We start from the raw sequence: 21326 nt of genomic DNA, 5'->3' as shown, positions 1-21326 counted from the left end.
AGCTACCCGAGTTGAAGAAGAAACCAACTTGATGGGCCAATGATCTAACCCTCTCCAATCAAGAATCTCAGAACTTGTGGACCACCCCCCACCAATCCAAAAACTAGAGACCAGAAAATTATCCAACCTCTCTGTAATCCAATACTCTCCCATCCTCCTATTGTTCCAAGTGAACAACCCATTGGCAGGCTTAATGTCAACAAGCTGCAACATGATTCAATTGTTGTTATAACATTTGTGATTATATTATTAAGTCTTGCCACATGATTATATAAATATATTCTAAATAAATATTCCACATCTAAATAAAAAATAACCAAATGTTGGTCAAAATGGATCCATATTTGAACACATGAGAATCTATGAATGTTATATAAAAAACACATAAATATGTCCATTAAAAATGAACTAAGTAATTTTTTGTTTCATCATAACTATATAAATGTTTCATTTATAAAATAAGATGGAAATTTAATAAAATAAGAAACTCATTTAAACAAGTATTGTTGTCATGTAGTGAAAACATATTATTCTTATATGTACAAATATTATTGTAGCAATGTATATGCATTAGAATATTTCATATTAATAAATTATTTTATCATAAATATAAAAGGTGAGCACAACAAATACCTTTTATTTATTGATAAAATGTGAAAGATTATGAAAACTTTTTAGTGCTCAACTATTGGTCTATTTGTGTTGGATATAAGTTGTATTTTAAAAACTGTATTGTTTTTATACCAAAACAAATAGTTTTTTGTGTTCAACTATTGATCCATTTGTGTTAAATATAAAAGTTGAGATAACAAAAATTTAAGATTTATGGCTACAGATAAAAAATGGTATTCTACTCACAACAAATAATATTTTTTTTGTTCAACTACTAGAAATTTTTAGATTATGTTATTGTCAAGCTTTAAAAATATTTTTTAGGACGCTTTGCATTTTGACAAGTTGTGTGATGAGTCACACCTCTAAACTTTAATTGTAGATAGATAAGTGTCCATTTTACATATCGAAAAAAAACAAGGGTCTTACGATATTCCATGTAATGACTACAAATATTGGTATTCTACTCAACAAATAATAGTTTTTTTGTTCAACTACTAGAAATTTTTAGATTATGTTATTGTCAAGCTTTACAAATATTTTTAGGACACTTTGCATTTTGACAAGTTGTGTGATGAGTCACACCTCCAAACCTTAATTGTAGATAGATAAGTGTCCATTTTACATTTCGAAAAAAAAAACAATGGTCTTAAGATATTCCATGTAATGACTACAAATGAAAGAACTAACTCACATGAATAGTGAAAATGATAATAATAACAAAAGATAATTATAAACAAAACTTGAATTAATTTGTGTGGATCTCTAAACTATTTTAATCTAATAAAATCTCTCTATATCTATTATTCAAACATATATAGTGCGTAGTGACATAATGTGATCGTTAAGTTATGATAGGATGGTATTGTTAAATGTTTAAATGAAGATGAGGTCCCCATTTATAACCTCACCACTTACAACTCCAAATAAAATACTTAAAAAAAATTAAATTATTTAAAAATATTAAATAATACAAATTATTCCCCCGACGACACTTGTCTTCTGTGTTTCACTAAAAGCTCCACATAACAGACTTGTCCCAAAAGCTGGAACACAAATTATTCCCCGGACGACACTTGTCTTCTATGTTTCACTAAAAGCTCCACATAACAGACTTGTCCCAAAAGCTAGAAGCTTCTAGAATGAGACTAAAGAAATGGTCAATTCTTTTGGCATCTAATGCCGGCCTATGCTCCTTAAAAAAAGTAGCGTTTAGTTATATTTTACTATTTAGTTTATGCTTATCCATGTTTTTTCCCCTTCATCTCGCCTTGAAATCAAAGATGCTCTTCACTCACCGATGTCACGGACACCAAATCTCATTGAAATTAATCTATGATTTGTGTCTTTCAAATGCCATATAAGGCCATTTGCTGCAGAGCAAATTCACTACAGGCAATCGTTGAAGCTTCTCTGATAGTATTGAGCTAATTTGAATTTGTCAAGGTCAAGAGATCGAATCTCACTCTGTTTACTATGGCTCCCATTGCTGTTGGCGACAAGATTCCAGATGGAACCCTCGGCTACTTTGATGCAGAGGACAACCTTCAGCAAGTGTCTATTCACTCTCTTGCTGCAGGCAAAAAGGTTATTCTTTTCGGTGTGCCTGGCGCCTTCACTCCTACCTGCAGGTGGCATTTCAAACTGTCTTCTTCATTTTGTTCTTTTACTTTTAAATTTAGAGCCAAAGGTTTTTGTAACTAGACATTTCCAGATCTCTTTAATCACAGACCTTCGGCTAAATTGCCGCTGCCAAGGGACTGAAACCCCAGGCTTACATGTTCTGATCTTGATATTTAGTTATTCTAGATTAATGAATTTGATTTTAAAATTATTTAGATGAATTCTATAAATGAGTTTGATTTTAAATTTTTTTAGATGAATTCTATAAATTTATTTTCTGGACTTCGACAGAGGTTATTGTATTTTTACATAGATCTCATTTCTGTTTTGTTTTTTTTAAAATTGTTTTCTTTCATATAGGTTTCATACTTTAGTCATGTTTATTCTCTGAATTTTTTTTTTTTTTTCGATCAATAGAGGCAGAGTCAAATTTATATATTAATTGTTGAAAAAGATTATAGCATAAAGATCTAGGATTCCAAAAAAAAACCAGAGGGTCTAAGACAGATATTTGAAACCAATCCCTGAATAAGAGAGAGGGAAACTAGGTTCAATGTCCACAAAATTCAGAGTTCGGTATGAAAACGAGTTTATCTTAAAAAGCAATAGACCTTATACAATTTTTTTATCAATTCAAAAGACCTTCAGAGTTTAGAGCAACGATAATCAAAAACTTATCAGAGTATTTGTGAGTTTAACTTTAACAAAGATTATCTTAAATTTTTCTAAAAAACTTGAAAACCCAACAACCAACTTAAGGCTTAGCAACATCTCAAAGGAAAACAACCAGCATGAGAAATCTATCTGTTTAAGGATCTTCTTCTGGCTCAGCAGGGGGCATTGAGGCTCTGCCTTTTCCATGACCTTTGCTCGGAGGCCGTCCTTGGCCCCGGCCAGAACCACGACTCGAACCTCTACCACCACCTCGCCTGGTCTGTTCTGTGTGGGGTTCCTCTTCTTCTGCTTTTGGGGGCAAGATTCCATTCAGCCTAGCAAATTCAAGGAGTTCTTCCTCCCTGCCCAATTCTTCCGGATTCTCTTCGAGGTAGCGCCATTTGAGAAATCTAAGTCCCATACCTGCAAATGATCTATGCTTGTCAAGGTCCTTGCCTTAAAGGTCGAGCAGAAAATGATAGAATTTGATAAGTTCCCCGGGAATGTTGAATAAAATTCTTTCACTCACCTGAGGAGCCCATGAATCATGACGTGCTTTATTAAGGATCTCTTGCAATTCCAACAGGATGTCATTTGGGAAAAGCCTCTTTGTGAGGGTCCAAACTGCTTGTTTATCTAGCTTCAAGTCCATGAGAGAGACAACAAATCTAGATGAAATAGTAGTGTTGTCACAGGGGTATTCCTCCCTGCTAATATGTCCACTGCCCAGGATGGACTTTATAGCCAGGATGACTGTTGGCTCTGGATAAAGCAGTAGCCTCTTCAGTCTTAAATCTGTGATTTTTCTGAATGAAACTTGTCGGGTGGAAGCCGAAAGGGAGATGGGAGTGTTTGCACCAAAGCATGAAATTGGCCTTGGATAGATGCTCATTATGAACCCAAACGGCTCCTCACCAGACAGGGCTTCCAGATTCTTTGTCACCTTGATGGTTGTTGAGGGTCGAAATCAGTTTAACCTATTTTGAGTGCACTTGCAAAGAAAGCTTAGCAAAGGCTTGGTGACATTTTCTTCAACATGCATTTATGAGAAATGCCTTCAATGAATTCGCTTGCAAAGGTGGCAAATGATATATGTCCCTAATCATGTCAAATCTCCCGGTTGATGAGTTGATGTCTATCTCGTGGACAACGCATGCCTCGTACTAAGAATGACGACTACCGCAAGTTGGCTTTTCAGGAGGCGAGTGGGACAATTATATTTTATCAAGAACAAAAATAAATGACGTCACCGCTGGCATGTTTGTTCATCTCTTGGAGTTGGCGGAAAAGTTTGAATTCAAAAAAGTAGTCGTTCCCCAAACTTTAACGCCAAGGATTAAGTTTGAAAATATGAAAAGGAAAGGTTCTACTGGGCATTTTTGGTTGCTTTGAGAAATCCTACCATGCTCACATCAAAACAAAAGAAACCATTGCTGCGGAATTAAAACCTCTAAAGGTTAGCGTTGCTGATTACCTCCATGTTTCCACCAATGAATAGAAATGCTTTCTGCTGCAGATTTTGAGAGAGCATCTGCCTCTGTGTTCGCTTCTCTGAAGATATGCTTAGCCTCATATTGCTCTAGCTTCGCCAGATTTTCAGATATGCTATCCAGATTTGCCTGTAGTCGCTAGTTTGGGGTTTTCTGCAATTTGATTGCATTGATTGCTATCTCTGAATCTTCCTCCATTATGATGTTTCTTAACCCATGATTGATGCAATCCAGTAATTCTAACAGTAAAGCTTTAAATTCTGTTATATTATTGGTGTCCGGTGGCATTGACTTGGCCATTTTCCCAATGATTGACCCTGAGTGGTCTCTAATCACATATCCTATGCTTGAGGGGCCTGCGTTACCTTTGGAAGCTCCATCAAAATTTAATTTTAACCATCCGTGCTTAGGAGGAGTCCAAATAGATTCCTTTCTAGTCTTTAATTTTTGCCCAAAGGAAGAAAGAATCTTGATTCCCTGCTAGTTTTTTCTTATACTTTCATCCCAAGAAGAGAAAATTTTGGAAGAGTCTGTTGAGAAAGCTAATTTGCAATTTACTGTCTCAACATTTGAAGTTTCAATTGAGTTTAGGACTGATTCAAATCTCCTGGCTTTATTATCAAAGAGCCTTCAATTCCTTTCTTTCCAAATTTCCCAAACAAGGCAGGATGGGGGAACTTCCATAATCTGACTCAAAGTGCTTTCCTTCAAAGAGAGAGGCCAACATTGAAAAAGGGAAATTATGTCATTAGGCAAAGCTGATATCCACCCCAATTTTGCACAAAGCCATCGCCAACATTTTGAGGCAAAGGGGCAATTCAAAGAAGATGGTCGACTGTCTCTGCATGGGCTTTACACATGATGCATCTAGAAGGCCCTTCATAACCTATTTTTGTAAACTTTTATGCCGTAAGAATTCTTTTTTTTGAAAGCTAACCATGCAAAAATCCCTGCTTTTGGAATGATCTTACTACTCCAAAAGAGCCTAACTGGAATGTCCTGTTTGTCTTGATTTGGGGACTTGACTAGAACTCTGTAGCCATCTTTAGTATCATACTGACCTGTTTTCGAGGAGGCCCAAATTAGAGTATCTTTCCGTCTTCTAGGGTTGATATTTCTTACTTTTATCAGATCTAAAAGTTGTTTTACTTCAGCGACTCGAATAAGCAATCCTTCCATAGACTTCCAACTCCATCCTTGCATGTTAGAGGTCCTTTCCAACACTATATAGTCACTGAATCAGGATCCCCACTGTTGCTTAAGCCAGTGCTCTGTTGTTGGAATGTTAAGAGAGTTTGCAATGCTAGGATATCCTCCCCATGGATCATCCCAAAAAAGGCTAGAGGTTCCTGATGGGGAGAGGTTCTCAAAGAGAGTCACACCTGGATCAATAGGTAGGTAAATGATGTTTTAGTGGGCTTCCATCACTCTTCCCTTGTCTATTAACAAGTCCAACAATCAAAATCTCTTGGAGTGCTCCCTATCAAGTTGTTTGCTATAGTTGCTCTCAAGCATGGCTAGGATTCACAAGAGTAAATCCAACCATTAGATCATCCAACCTCCGACATATACTTGCAGGGGTTTTAGGGGTGTCTTAGAGGTGTTTCAACTCCATTCAAGTGGTTCTTCAATTGGTTTCTCACCATTTCCTCATCGCTCCCTTTTCCTCCTACTTTCTAGGCCTACTAGCCCTAGAGCCCCAATTAGCCCTACCTTGCCGGTTTTTGGGCAAATGCTCAAAAAAATTTCAAAGAACCTCCCAACACCTTTGGTGATTCAAGTACCCTTTTAGATAAACTTTTGGATCTACTAGGGCAGGCTGTCTGGTCTATCAGCACTGGTACGGGTCCCAAAAAAGGCACTTTTGAGTGGTTATGGGTTAGTAGTCTTCTCCAAAGGTTTTAATGGCTTCAACACCCTGTCACACCTCCACCTCTTCACTTAGACTCTGCCTTGCATCACACTTCCATGCCAAACACTTGGCACATTCACAATTGCTCATCCCTGCCAACAAATACAAAATCGACAATCATATTCCTAGCCGGGCTATGGTAGAGCCCGCCTAGAAAATGATAACAAGTTGCTCTCCAACAACTTCTAGGCCATTCCAAAAAGTATATACACTGTACAAGAGTTCCATGACTTGAATCCCAAGGGTCATAGAGAAAAACTCGAGGGATTTCAAGTTGGAACTATGACTGGGCTCTTGAACCCTTGCTCAGACCGAGAGCAATACAATGAAAGACAATTTGTAAACACACTTCAAATCTGCACTAAGAGAGGATACAAACACTCCATGAGCAACACAATAGAATCCACAAAACTACCATGAAATAACAGTAACAAGATCATCCATTTGGTACGGACTGCTGCTACCAAAAAATACAAAATATATGGCAAAATCTAGAAATTGTCTTCAAATTTGATTCCTCTTGGATTTTACAACCCATGTACAATCATTCTAAAAGCATTTTATATGCCATTTTGGTCATAATCAACTCTTCATCGGTTGCCTAACGACCAATTTGCTCAAAAAATTGCAAAAAGTTGTCAAGCAACAATGACAACTTTTGCTCAAATGTGCATTTTTGCCTTTTATGCATTTCTACTCATATTAAACCTCCTAGGATGACTCCCTAACATCAAAATGACATGTCTAAATGCCTAATGAGGTTTTACAAGACATTTTACATCATAATGCAAATTTATGCCATTTTAGGCTTACAAGGGCTCATAGGCCAAATTTGGGAAAACAAACAACCTTGGTGACAATCATCCTTCAAATGACTATCAAACACACATGTGGACCTCTAAGTAGTCCATTATTCAAACACTGATCCAAAATATGGATTATCACACCAAAATTTGAAAATGTATCAACAAATTGGTTAAAAGCTAGGTGCCCTGCATCATACTCCCCCAATGAGAAAGAAGTCAAGTGACTCCTTGAGGCAATAAAGAAAGGGGAATGCCAAGCTTAGAAAAGTCTTCTTCAGATACCCAAGTAGCTTCATATGTTGGAAGTTGCTGCCATTTGACCAAATGCTCCATATAGGCAGTGTGCCTTGTCTTCTTGGGAATTCTAGAATCCAATACTTTCTCGGCTTGTGGCATGGTTGTAGGTGGTAAGGGTAGGTCTGAAAGTGCTTGAGAGACCTCTGAGACTTTGCTACATTTCTCTGGAAGTGTGCCCTTATACTACACCAAGTCCGCAACATTAAATAGAGGAGATAAAGCCATGTGTCTGGGTAGGTCAAGTTTGTAGACATTGTTTCCATACTTAGCCAAGACCTTACAAGGTCCAATCCTCCTCATTTGAAGTTTACTAGGGACACCTTTCTGAAGCCTTTCTTTATTCAAATGAACCATGACCAAGTCCCCAACAACAAATTGTATATCCTTTCTCTTTTCATCTACTTTTTCTTTGATCCTTTGAGAGGTGTCTAGTAATGCTTTCCTAACCTGCTCATGAATCTCTTGCATGGATTGAGCCATGTACATAACATGTCCACTCTGCTGTCCCATTTTCCCAATATCTCTGAGCTCCAAAACACCTCTGGGATGAAGGCCATAAACTATCTCAAAAGGGCTCTTACCGGTTGATCTATTCACACTGTCATTGTAGGCAAACTCAACTTGATGGATGATCTGATCCCAAGCTTGTCCATACTCCTTTGTCAAACATCTAAGAAGGTTTCCAAGTGTTTTATTAACCACCTCTTTTTGGCCATCTGTTTGGGGATGATAGGCTGAATTGAAAGACAAGTTAGTACCTAATCTTTGCCATAAAGTCTTCCAAAAATGACCAATAAATTTTGCATCTCTATCTGATACTATACTGATAGGTAAGCCATGAATCTTAATGACTTCCTTGAAAAACAAGTGATCAATATGGCTAGCATCATGAGTCACCTTACATGGAATAAAATGGGCCATTTTGCTAAATCTATCTGCCACAACATAGATGCTATCAAATCTTGATTTGGTCTTAGGCAAACCAACAACAAAATCCATACTTACACACTCCCATGGCCGGTTAGGGATAGGTAAAGGCTGATAGAGACCAACATTAGAAGAAGTACCCTTGGCTCTTTGACAAACCACACATTGCTCCACACATTTTCTGATATCCCTTTTCATCTTCTTGAATATAACTTACTCTCCTCTCACCTCCTTGAGATGAAAAAGACTTCTCAGGACATCTGTAGGCCAAGTGTCCCAGTTGATGACAATTGTAGCACTTCATTGTGGCGAAATAGGACCCTCTTCCTGATCCACTAGATCTTCCTCTACTAGAGTTGCTAGATCCCCTTCCTCTATAGCTGCTCTTGCTATTGGAATCCCCACTCTGCTCTACCAACTTGGATTCCCCTTGGGATCTTTGGTCTACACTTTTTCCACCATAGCTACCTCTATGTTCTCTGCCATTTCTTCCCCTACCTCTACCTCTGTTGCTTTGTTTTTGTTTCTTTTTACTCTTTTCTTCCACCTTGAGTGCCAATTGATAACACTTATGAACGGTACTATGACACAAAAAACTTAACTCTTCTTGTATATTCCATCTCAAGCCATTCAAGTACCTGACTACCTTGATGCTTTCATCTTCCACCACCTTAGACCTCAGACACAACTTCTAAAATTCCTTAGTGTAGCTGCTCACATCTAGTTCTCTTTGTCTCAAGTTTTGTCTCCTCTTGTGCAATTGAATTTCATAGTCTTCAGGGATATAGGCTTCTCTCACCCTGGCTAGCATTCCTTTCCAAGTGGCTATTTGGTTCTTACCCTCCTTTTGTCTCTCCTCTTGGATGAACTTCCACCAAGTCAAAGTTGCTCCTCTCAATCTAGATTTGGCTACCTTCACCTTTTGTGCTTCACTAATCCCATCACATTCAAAGTGATTCTCCAATCCTTCAATCCATTCCATGACTACTTCTGGTTCCATTTTTCCACAAAAAAGTGGCACGCCTTCTAGGGACTTCCCTCCTAAGGCTTTGATGGCTCTAAGGAAAGGTTATTTAGGTAGAATAGGATTTGGTTCAGGTGTGCCATCCTCTTCTATTACTTCTTTACCCTTCCCTTCATTGATTTTGATTGTTACCTTCTCAGTCTTGTCTTCAACTACGTCTAGTTTGCTCCCCAACTGTTGCAATCTTACCTCGAGGAGTCTATTCTCTTCCTCTTGATCTTCTACCTTCTTGGCTAACTCTGCATTGGTGACCATCCTGAGGCTATTTCCTCCTACTGACTCAGTCTCTGACATGAACTGACTTCTTCCCAAATCTTAGCTTGCTTTGATACCACTTTGATGGGGAGAGGTTCTCAAAGAGAGTCACACCTAGATCAATAGGTAGGTAAAGGATGCTTTAGTGGGCTTCCATCACTCTTCCCTTGTCCATTAACAAGTCAAACAATCAAACTCTGTTGGAGTGCTCCCTATCAAGTCGTTTGCTATAGTTGCTCTCAAGCATGGCTAGGTTTCACAAGAGTAAATCCAACCATTAGATCATCCAACCTCCAACATATACTTGCAGAGGTTTTAGGGGGTGTCTTAGAGGTGTTTCAACTCCATTCAAGTGGTTCTTCAATTGGTTTCTCACCATTTCCTCATCGCTCCCTTTTCCTCCTACTTTCTAGGCCTACTAGCCCTAGAGCCCCAATTAGCCCTACCTTGCCGGTTTTTGGGCAAATGCTCAGAAAAATTTCAAAGAACCTCCCAACACCTTTGGTGATTCGAGTACCCTTTTGGACAAACTTTTGGATCTACTAGGGCATGCTGTTTGGTCTATTCGTACTGGTACGGATCCCAAAAATGGCACTTTTGAGGGGTTACGAGTTAGCAGTCTTCTCCAAAGGTTTTAATGGCTTCAACACCCTATCACACCTCCACCTCTTCACTTAGACTCTGCCTTGTATGACACTTCCATGCCAAACACTTGGCACATTCACAACTGCTCATCCCTGCAAGCAAATACAAAATTGATAGTCATATTCCTAGCTGGGCTATGGTAGAACTCGCCTAGAAAATTATAACAAGTTGATTTCCAACAACTTCCAGGTCATTCCAAAAAGTATATACATTGTACAAGGGTTCCATGACTTGAATCCCAAGGGTCATAGAGAAAAACTCAAGGGATTTCAAGTTGGAACCATGACTAGGCTCTTGAACCCTTGCTCAGACCGAGAGCAATACAATGAAAGACAATTTGTAAACACAATTCAAATCTGCACTAAGAGAGGATACAAACACTCCTTGAACAACACAATAGCATCCACAAAACTACCATGAAATAATAGTAACAAGATCAATCCATTTGGTACGAACTACTGCTACCAAAAATTACAAAATATATGGCAAAATCTGGAAATTGGCTTCAAATTTGATTCAATCTTGCTCTTGGATTTTACAACCTGTGTACAATCATTGTAAAAGAATTTTATATTCCATTTTGGTCATAACCAACTCTTCATCGGTTTCCTAACCACCGATTTGCTAAAAAATGCAAAGTTGCTCAAAAAGTTGCAAAAAGTTGTCAAGCAACAGTGACAACTTTTGCTCAAATGTGCATTTTTGCCTTTTATGCATTTCTACTCATACTAAACCTCCTAGGATGACTCCCTAACATCAAAATGACATGTCTAAATGCCTAATGAGGTTTTACAAGACGTTTTATATCATAATGTAAATTTATGCCATTTTAGGCTTACAAGGGCTCATAAGCCAAATTTGGGAAAACAAACAATCTTGGTGGTAATCATCCTTCAAATGACTATCAAACACACATATGGACCTCTAAGTAGTCCATTATTCAAACACTGATCCAAAATATGGATTATCACACCAAAATTAGAAAATGCATCAACAAAATATGGATTGTCAAATTATGCAGAAAAACTTTTAAGATGTCATGATCTAGATGTATTGTCCATCTCTTTTATTAAAGAAAATTCTTTTAGTTGATAATTTTTTTTTATATAAACATGGATATAGATATTATTATTATTTTTATTTTGTAATAAATTTAGTTGAAAAACTTTAGAATATTACAATTAGAAACATTTATTTAGCATCAATTGAATTGTAAAATGATATAAGTTTGAGATTAAATCTCATAACAAAAATAATAATATTTTTTTTAACAATTTATAAGATAAAAATTTGAATGAAAGCAGTTTCATTATTTTAAGCTTGTTCTGATTAATAGGAAAAACAAGTTTTAAGGACCTGAAACCTTTAACAAAGGAGATTAAATAGGATCATCAAAGAGAATCCAGACCAAGAAAGAACAACTAAAACAAAGACTGGCAATAAAGCCAGTAAACAGAAAGGACAGCAGAGGGCAGAAACAACAAAATGAAGAAACCAGAAATAACACTGCACAATTATAAGGCCTTCAGGAGGTCCTCTGCCTTAATCATTAGTTGGTTGTAGTTGGCCAAAGCAGCTTTAAGTTTATCCAAGTCCTTATTTGGCTTCTTCTCCTTCTTTTTACCACTAGTTCTTGTTCTGGGTCCTTGAAAATCTCCTGTTCCTTCAGTGTCAGGGTCAATTTCCAGGGTATCCTTCTCCTCCAAATTGCTGATGAGGGTTTTGGTTTTGCCAACAGAGGCCTTCAGAATGTTTAAGCTTTGCTCGGTGATAATTTTAAGCCATTCTTCAATTTTGCTAACTTTATTGACAGTTTCCGTCATTGTTTGATCCATAGCATTGGCATTAACTTTCCTCTCAATCAGATCTTTCTCAATTTGCTCAAATCTGAGGTTGGATTCTCTCATATTTTCAGCTCTAGCAATAGTTTTGGTCAAATCCTCCACATAATCTGCAGTAGACTTTCCTTCGCCAATGCTGATAGTTTCCAGAATCTGAATTCTGTTGATAGTTTCCAGAGTCTGGGTTCTGCTGATATCAACAGAATCTGGATTCTGTTGATAATTTCCAGAAACTGGGTTCTGCTAATAGTTTTCCTGCTGATAGTTTCCAGAGTCTGAATTCTGCTGATACTTTCCAGAAACTAGGTTCTGCTGATAGTTTTCCTATTGATAGTTTCCAGAGTCTGGATTCTGCTGATAATTTTCAGAAACTGGGTTCTGCTGATAGTTTCCAGAATCTCGAAACTGGTATTGACAATATTAGAATAGCTCGAAGCACTCCTTTTAATCTGTTTCATTATTATTTTGACCATTAATGATCTTTGGGGTGCTATTATATCGCTCCTTAAAAATGATTAATCTGACATCCTCTTGGAGGCCCTGTTCTCCCTTCCAAGTAATCAATTCATCTTTGATTGACCGCCACATTGGCTGTCCAGTCAGCAGAACCATTAGCTTCACGGTAAATATGAGATATGAAACTTTTCTCAAAAGTGTTAATGAGGTCTCTAGCAGCCTTTATAATGTTATTGATATACCATGAGGGCTTAGAGGTCCCCTTGAGGCATTTAATGATGTTGTTAGAGTCCCCTTCAATCCATAGGCAGGGGCATTTCCATCTTTTTGTGAGGAGAATGCCTTGGAGAGCTGCCATAGCTTCTGCCTTGTGGTTTGTTTGGCTTCCTATTGGAACAACAATCATTTCCTTACATATACCTTTATCATCTCTAAGAATAACTCCACATCTCGTAGGGCCCGAATTACCTTTTGCAGCACCATCGAAATTGACTTTGAACCAACCATGAGGGGGAGTTTGCCATCTTGCTTCTAATCTTTTGTTTTGCTTGGGATCAAAACTGTCAGCAATCTTCAAACTCCAGGAACTTAAAATATGAGATTCCAAAGGATTGGCCGAAAAGCAAGGGGCCCCAATGATCCTAATGTTCTCCACAATAGCCCATTTTATTTTCTGGAAAACAATATCCTGAGTAAGAGAACTGTCCCTGAAAATATGATTATTTCTTTCTTTCCATAACCCCCACAGAATGTGAGGGAGAGATAGCTGTCATAGAGTTCTCAAAAAGGAGTTAGACCAATGATGATTCCAGGAGTAGAACAAATCACTGATAGTGTTAGGAAATACCCAATCAATGCAAAAACTCTTAAGAAATCTTTCCTAGATAGAAGCATAATAGGAACAGTGGATGGCCAGATGGTCGACAGACTCTTCCTCCTCAAGACACAGAGCACATCTATTAGGGAAAGCAAAACCTCTACCCTTTAGGTTATCTAAGGTCAAGATTTTATTTTGAAGAATAGTCCAATAGAAAAAATTGATTTTAGGGACTAGACCCTTAATCCAAGCTTTAGACCAGAAAGGATTTTCAGAAGGGGCAGGGGAGAGAACACCATACATAGAGGAGACAATAATATTACCTTTAGGTTCATATTTCTAAATGAGGGAGTCTTCCTCTTTATTCAACCAGACCGATGACAGATGGTTTTTAAGCTTAATAAGGTTTGGGTGGATACTTACAATATTCTGCCATTTATTTCCTATCCAATACCCTTCAACTAAAGGACCAAAAGTTCTAATACAGGAGGAGGCATAAGGGGCCCATTCTGGGATGTCAATCAAAGATTTATCGAAAAGCCAGGGATCTTCCCAGAATTTAATTTTCTTGCCATTGCCTACTTTCTATATAACCCCTTTAGCAATGCTGTCTCTACACTTAGAGGCATGATTCCAGATATGGGACCCATTCATGCTAATATCAGAATTGATAAAAGAGGAAAGAGAAGAGGACAGAAGAGAATACTTACTTCTCCAGATTTTACACCATTCACTATCTGAGTGGAACATTCTCCAAACCTGTTTAGATAGGAGAGCTTCATTTAGGGTCCGGATTCTTCTCAGTCCTAGACCACCTTTACTTTTTAGTCTGCATACTTGATCCCAAGCCACGAGAGACATTCTTTTCTTTTCCTCAACCCCTGACCAGAGAAAATTTCTTTGAATTTTTTCAATAGCATCAGCATACTTTACTGGAATTCTGAAAAGGCTGAGGGCATAGATAGGTATGCTTTGAAGGGAAGCCTTTAGAAGTTGAAGCTTTCTAGCCTGACTTAAAAGGGCTCCTTTCCAACCAGCTAGCTTTTTATGAAATTTATCCACCAGGGAGCTCCAAAAAGAGTCAGGAGGAGCAATGTCCAATGGGAGGCCAAGATAAGTGGCAGGAAGATCAGCAATCCGACATTCCAGAATTCTGCTGATTCTATGTTGTCTTCTCTCTGGAGTATTGATGAAAAAAACTTCACTTTTGACCCAATTAATGAGCTGACCAGATGCAGAGGCAAACTTACAAAGAGTGTCCTTCAGAGTTCTAGCTTTTGAGATACTTGATTCCCCCATGACAATGGTATCGTCCACAAACTGTTGGTGAGAACAAGTATGATCAGCTGAAGAAGGTTGAAGTCCCTTAAAAGATCCTCGCATCACCATGCTTTCCATATACCTACCAAAACATTCAGCCATAATAATGAAGAGGATAGGGGAAATGGGATCCCCTTGCCTCAATCCTCTAGACGCTTGGAAGAAGGGGGATGGTGATCCATTGACAAGAACAACAAAAGAGGCTGAAGTAATAAGCTGACTGAAGAGGTCAACACATTTGGAGGAGAAGCCATAAGCCACAAGAACCTTCATAAGAAAAGACCAATCAACCTGGTCATAGGCCTTAGAGAGATCAAGCTTGAGGATGAGACCCTGTTTCTTACCCCTTACAAGAGAATGAATATTCTCATGGACAGTAATAATGGAGTCAAGAATTTGTCTTCTTGGGACAAAACCATTTTGCTGATGATTAATCAAAGAGGGAAGGACAGTCAGGATTCTTGTAGTAAGAACCTTGGAGATAATCTTATAAAATGAGTTACATAAGCTAATTGGTCTGAACTTGTCCATGGAGTCAGCACTTTGAATTTTGGGAATAAGTGCAATGAAAGTGCCATTAATTTCTTTCAAAAGTCTTCTAGCCCCAAAAAATTCCTTAACCCCGTTGGAAACATCTTTCCCTACAATGTCCCAGAAATCTTGGAAGAAGAACATGGGGAAGCCATCTGAACCGAGAGCTTTATTACCATCAAAGGAAAAAACAACATTTTTTATTTCCATGATCGAAGGAATGGAAGAAAGGGAGGAATTCATCTGCTCATTAATGAGGCAAGGAATATTTTGAAGAAAGGAAGATTGAGCATCAACATCCAACCTATGATCCCTCCTCAGAAGATCCGAGAAGTACCTTTTGGCCTCATTCCTTATCTCTTCCTCCTTAACCAGCTCCCTACTGTCCATTGCCAGTTTAGTGATCCTGTTTGCCGCTTTATGTTTGATAGTCGACATATGAAAGAATCTTGTATTCCTATCTCCTTCCTTTAGCCAAGTGCATCTTGATCTCTGTTTCCAAAAAGTTTCATCTTTAGCAATGATTTCATGGTATTTTTTAAGGGTCTCATTTTCTTCAGCAATAGACACAGTAGAGAAACCATCATTCTGAATTTGGACCTGTATTTTCTTGAGGTCATCCTGGACTTTACCTTTGGCCTCAAATATGTTCCCGAAACTGGATTTATTTCCAGATTCTAATATTGTCCTTAACACTTTTGAGTTTCTTCACAACTCTGTACATAGCAGTGCCCTCAACTTGGATATTCCACCAATTCTGAATATTACAAGTGATATCAGGGTGATGAATCCACATTTTTTCAAATCTAAAAGGAAAATGTCTTCTTCTGTTAATAGGATCAGCAAAGAGAGTGATGGGAAAATGATCAGACCCAACCTGGATGTGAGCAGATAGGGAGCAGAAATAATGTTTAAACCAGTCATCAGAAATAAGAGCCCTGTCAAGGGGAACTTGGATAAGATCATTGCCAGTTCTCCTATTAGACTATGTGTAATTGCATCCCTGTATCTCCACATCGTTGAGAACCTGAGTATTTATGAAATCCATTAGGGCCAACCTACTTTCAAACTGAGAGGGGCTTCCACCAAACTTTTCCTCCTCTCTCAAAGGAGTATTAAAGTCTCCCATGACCAGCCAATTGAAATTCTTGAAACTGTCCCTAGTTTCAATAAGTTTTTTCCAGAAGGAGTTTCTGGCTTTCAAGGTGTTGGGTGCATATATTTTGTGAGGACCCATGATGTTCCATCTTTTAAATTATCAAATCTAATGCAAGAGAATTTTTTTTCTTGAATAAGAACACGTCCTTTAATATTATTGAGATTCCACATAGTAGCTATACCTCCTAAAGCACCTTCCAAGCTTCCACCACTGATACTTCCATTTTTAAAAAACTTTAGAGTTTCAACTTTTTCTCTGCTCATTTTGGTCTCTTGAATTAGAAAAACATCAGGTTTACTGTCCCTTATCATATTCCTAATAATATCATGTTTATGAGGATTATTAAGTCCCCTAATATTCCAAGAGATAATCTTCATAGTTACTTACCGATTCCTAACTCCTTAAGAGTTTTCTGAGTACCATCTGCAATGTTCTTAATGGCCTCCTTGTCTCTAACTTTGTGGTTAGAAGGTCGCCCTGGGGAAGAGGAAATGTACCCAACATCAACTTGAGCAATTCTACTGGATTTCCTAAGTTGTGAAGCCGAGGGAGTGGAACCTTTCTTGTTCCTGTATTTTGGAATTTTCTAGTCAGCTTCTTTCTCAAGAACCGCTTCAGAATTTCTGAGGAGTTTGGATATTTCATCTTCATTGCCCCATTTAGGGGTTATGGAATCATGTGATGCACTATTCACTGTTTTAAAATTTTGATCTGAATCTAAAAGGTTTATACCCAGTATAGTACATTTTTGAGCTTCTTGCATTTCGGTATTGTTCATAAATGGGGATGAGTTAGTCTTCTCTTTTTGGGAGTCAGTGATCTCCCCTTCCTCAGGTTGTTCCTCTTTATTTTGCATTTCTTTACCAGTAAAAGTGTCAGCAATTACCACTTCGGCTATATCTTTTGAAGATATAGTCTGTTCTTTCAATTCCTCTATTCAGATCTGCTCTGTCACGGGGTTGTTAACATTTGCTGAATCTTTCCTCAATACTTCTTGTATTGGAAGGTTGGAGATGGAAGTTGAGGAGACCACTTCCTTATTTTCCCCCAAGGGTTCAAAACAGTTGTTGTCAACAATGTCAGCTTCCTTATTTTCTGAATTTTTAACTTGCCAAACCTTTTTTTCTGGAACCTTTTTACTTTCACCTAGGGGTTTAGTCTGCTTGAGCTCTCCTTTAGGCTTGATAGGACAAGATTTTGCCTAGTGGCCTACTTTCTTGCAATGAAAGCAGGCAAAGGGGATAGATTCATATTCTATTTGTTGTTTCCATGTCCCCAACTTTGAAACTATATCTATCTTTTCCGGCATATCTGCATCATGAGCTATCCCTACACAAAACCTAGCATGAGTGAGTCTCCTTTTAGATGCTATGACTGGGTCTATCGAGAGGAGTTCACCAAAGGAACTTGCTATTCCTGAGAAGATACTTTCTGCCCAATATTCAAGAGGCAAGCCTGGTAACTTTACCCAAACTGGAACTTGTGCCAAAAGAGAGTCATTCATATTCAGATTCGGATGCCATTTCCAAAGGACCAAGACTGTCCTTCCTACCATCCAAGGACTTCCACAAAGTATCCTTAGTTTATCTTCTTCACACGAGAAAGTAAAAGAAAGGAGGCCTTTAGGCAATGCTGAGATTTCAACGTTACCCTTCAGAGCCCATTTCCGTTAGACGTAAACCCTAACAACTTCGATGTTTGGGCGGGAACCCATAAATTTGCCTATCAGGGAGTTCGACATGCTGTTTATATTATGATCCAGAACCAGATCAGGGATAGAGATAGCGAACTTTCCACCAGTTGGATCAGAAATATTCTTGACAGGAGGTAAAGAGGATTTACCAGATGGTTTTGTTCCAAAAAGGGATGACCATTTTCTAGATTCTTTTCCGTTCTCCAAGGGCACTTCACATGGGCTGGAACCCCCACTGGACCCCTCCCCCGAAAACCCAGAACCAGCTTTCTTCTCTGGCAGAGTACCATCAGACTGCGGAATGTCAACAGCCTTCGGAATATCCGAAGGCTTGTCCTTCTCTCCCATAGGACCAGCAACTTCGTTCTGGCCGCTCCCACCATTGGAACCAGAGTTCCCGCCTTTCAGAGAATTTGAATTTTGAGTTCTCCCATTGCCGCTTACTGTTCTTCCCAGCTCCATTCTCTCCCCATTATTTTAAGCTTGTTAATATGCACTTTTTAATTTAATTTTTTTAATTGTTAACTAGAATTGGTCTATTATTATCTCTATAATATTTTAAAAATGTAAAATAAAACAAAACGTTTTTTTTTGCCAAACCATAACTTACATTTGATTGTGCAAGTTTATCTAATAATGATAAGAAAAAAAGACTTAAACATATATAGGCAAAAATATGACCTACTTTATATATACTATATAGCCATATAAAATTTGAGCAATTTATATGTTTGGTACTTTTTGTTGTCTTATTTGGACTTGTACCATTATCATTTCTAATAATAGAAGGTTAGCCACACTAATGAGATATCTAATGACCCCTCTTGTACTAGTTGCTTATTCATAGAAATAGTCAAGGTAAGGGGAGAGAGGTAGGATTAGAGTTTAAATTTATCGAATGCATCTTTTCAACAATATTTACCAAAGAGAAGAGGCTATCCAATGATTGCTCTTGCACTAGTTTCTCATTCATAAGGTAAGAGAGGTAGGATTAGAGTTTGAAATTCTTCTAATGCATCTTTTCAACAATACATACCAAAGAGAAGAATCTATTTAATGAATCCTCTTGCACTAGTTTCTCATTCATAGCAATAATCTAGGTAAGGGGAGAGAGGTAGGATTAGATTGTGAAATTCATCTAATGCATCTTTTCAACAATACTTACCAAAGAAGCTAGTTTCTAGTTTACAAAACATTGTTATAGATATTTTTATTCAAAAAACTTGAAAGTAGCTATAGGGAATAGTTTGGCCAATCCATCATTCTCTCGAATTACTCAAAATGAGGTGATTTTGTATATCTACATAATAGTCACTGAGGAAATTTGCAATTTTATTGGCCTCTCAGTAACTATTAAAGAAAATTGTTATGACTATAAAATCTTCTTTGATATGAAAATATTTTTTTTTCTTGTTTTATATTGAATTATGATAGATATATCCTCAATATAATAATTTGTGACTCAATTTCGTCATCGTTTTTAAGAAATTCCAATTAGTGTTTCTTTATGCTCCCATATGACACATCTAGATCCAAAGGCTCTTAGATTTCCCCAAGACACTCTATTGTAAAATGTTCAATTAGAAAGAACCAAAAGAGTTGGGGGTGTTATCCATTTACTATACATTCTATTATAAATTTAATTTATTAATATCTTATTTATTTGCTACTTAAGGTCATTCTATTAAATGTAAAATTTATTTTAATAGAATTTTGATATATATTTAATTGAATTCAATTTATTATGTTCGAATCTAGATGTATTATAAAACAAGTTAAATTTTGGACAACTTTAGATTACAAAAAACAATGATTAATGTTTTTTAAGGAGGGCTAAATGTTTTTACTCAAAGTTATGAATTAGTGAGGTTACAAATTAGGGACCTCATCCCCAATATCACCCCAATATAAATGCTCAACAATAATACTCGAATGAGATTCAAACCTCAGTGGCAAAAACACACACACTACCATATTCAAATCATTATACTATGCCAATACCAACAAAAAATTATTATTAGTTGTTATGTTAATATCATTTTATTTTTAAAAGTTCTTATCTATGATATTGACATTTTTTTTATTGTTGTAGCTTAAAACATGTTCCAAGCTTTACTGAGAAGGCTCAAGAGTTGAAGACCAAAGGAATAGAAGAAATTATATGCATAAGTGGTATGGTTGTTTTTAACTATAACATTTTTCATTATATTTTATTTCAAGAATAAATGTATAGAATTAGGGTGCAATAATATATGAGATATATTTAAAATTGATCAAAACAAATTTTATTTAATTTTGAAAATAAGAGCTTTTTATCATTGAATAGAAATGACATTTAGTTGAAGATTAACAAATAAATAGAATAATCTATATATTTAAATATGGTTTTAATTTATAAATTTTAGGATCACATTCTTGTTTAATTTGAGCTATTTTAGTTTTGTTAGTTTCAACTATTGTGTTAATATTCATATAGATTGTAGTAGCACATTTTTCTAATAATATAACATTATTTATTTCTTGGTGTTTTAGTGAACGATCCATTTGTGATGAAAGAATGGGCAAAGACATTCCCAGGAAACAAGGAGGTCAAGTTCCTTGCAGATGGCTCTGCCAAGTATACTTATGCATTAGGTTTGGAATTGGATTTGACAAGCATGGGATTAGGTATTCGATCTAGAAGGTTTGCTTTGGTTGCTGACAACCTTGAAGTGAAGGTTGCAAATCTAGAAGAAGGTGGCGATTTCACTGTTTCGAGTGCAGAAGACATTCTCAAATATTTAGATGCTTAAAGTGATATAGTTTACATGTCATTTTATTAATATTTTAGAGTAATCTTATTATTAATATTTGGAATAATAAACTTATTATTACTAGAATGCTAGGAATATATTATTTTATATAAATATATATATGAAATTTTAATTTTATGTCACTTTTAAATTAAATGCTATAGGTTATCTATAAAATATTTGATATTGAAGTGATTAATGATTTTTATTCATATATTGTTTATTTAAAATTTTCAATTTCATTTGAATATAATTTGAATCTTTACTTGGTGCAAGCAAATGCCACTTTTAATTTAAATGCTTTAGGTTCTTTATAAAATATTTGACATTGAAGCGATTAATAATTTTTATTTATGTATTGCTTATTAAAATTTTTCAATTTCACTTGAACATAAGTTGAATCTTTACTTAGTGCAATCAAATGTCAAATGAGAATATGGTCTTTAATTATATTGCATATAATTTGCAAGAA

The 21326-nt window shown here is 36.7% G+C and overlaps 1 protein-coding gene across 1 annotated transcript; it reads left to right on the top strand.

Moving 5' to 3' along the window:
* The first annotated feature begins 1842 nt into the window (after positions 1 to 1842).
* Positions 1843 to 20992, top strand: LOC131067200 (peroxiredoxin-2). The gene is made up of 3 exons (XM_058002148.2): positions 1843 to 2243; positions 20155 to 20234; positions 20595 to 20992. The coding sequence occupies exons 1-3, from the start codon at positions 2089 to 2091 to the stop codon at positions 20852 to 20854; spliced, it is 495 nt and encodes a 164-aa protein (XP_057858131.1). The 5' UTR covers positions 1843 to 2088; the 3' UTR covers positions 20855 to 20992.
* Positions 20993 to 21326: the final 334 nt, after the last annotated feature.

This window comes from Cryptomeria japonica, chromosome 3, assembly GCF_030272615.1.
Source record: "Cryptomeria japonica chromosome 3, Sugi_1.0, whole genome shotgun sequence".
NCBI lineage: Eukaryota > Viridiplantae > Streptophyta > Pinopsida > Cupressales > Cupressaceae > Cryptomeria > Cryptomeria japonica.
This window is presented reverse-complemented; position numbering and strand designations above follow the sequence as displayed.